We start from the raw sequence: 252 nt of genomic DNA on the forward strand, positions 1-252 counted from the left end.
AAATCCCCCCCCCTCTCTCTCTCTCTCTCTCTCTCTCTCCCTCGCTCCCGTTAATTAAAGGGGGAAATCGTATTGGGCCTTAAAATGTATGCATAAAAGTGACAGGCAATTTTTCATGCACCCTTTCATTTTGCGTTTCTGATATTATTAGCGTTTGTCCATTGGGGAAATGTGCGTTGTAGGAGTATCTGCTGTGTTTGTAAATATGTGTCGCTATAGATCTGACGGCAGATGTTCCCAATGTCGGTCCAT

General features: G+C 44.0%; 1 protein-coding gene across 1 annotated transcript in view; it reads right to left on the bottom strand.

Moving 5' to 3' along the window:
• The window catches only part of LOC106013175 (stereocilin), a gene marked incomplete in the record, with an annotated part of 24,060 nt that extends 23,808 nt beyond the window's left edge, over positions 1-252 (bottom strand). Inside the window, 1 exon segment of the mRNA XM_013088200.2 lies at positions 227-252. Within this exon segment, the coding sequence (XP_012943654.1) occupies positions 227-252 (26 nt within the window).

Source organism: Aplysia californica, unplaced genomic scaffold (assembly GCF_000002075.1).
Source record: "Aplysia californica isolate F4 #8 unplaced genomic scaffold, AplCal3.0 scaffold00702, whole genome shotgun sequence".
Taxonomy (NCBI): domain Eukaryota; kingdom Metazoa; phylum Mollusca; class Gastropoda; order Aplysiida; family Aplysiidae; genus Aplysia; species Aplysia californica.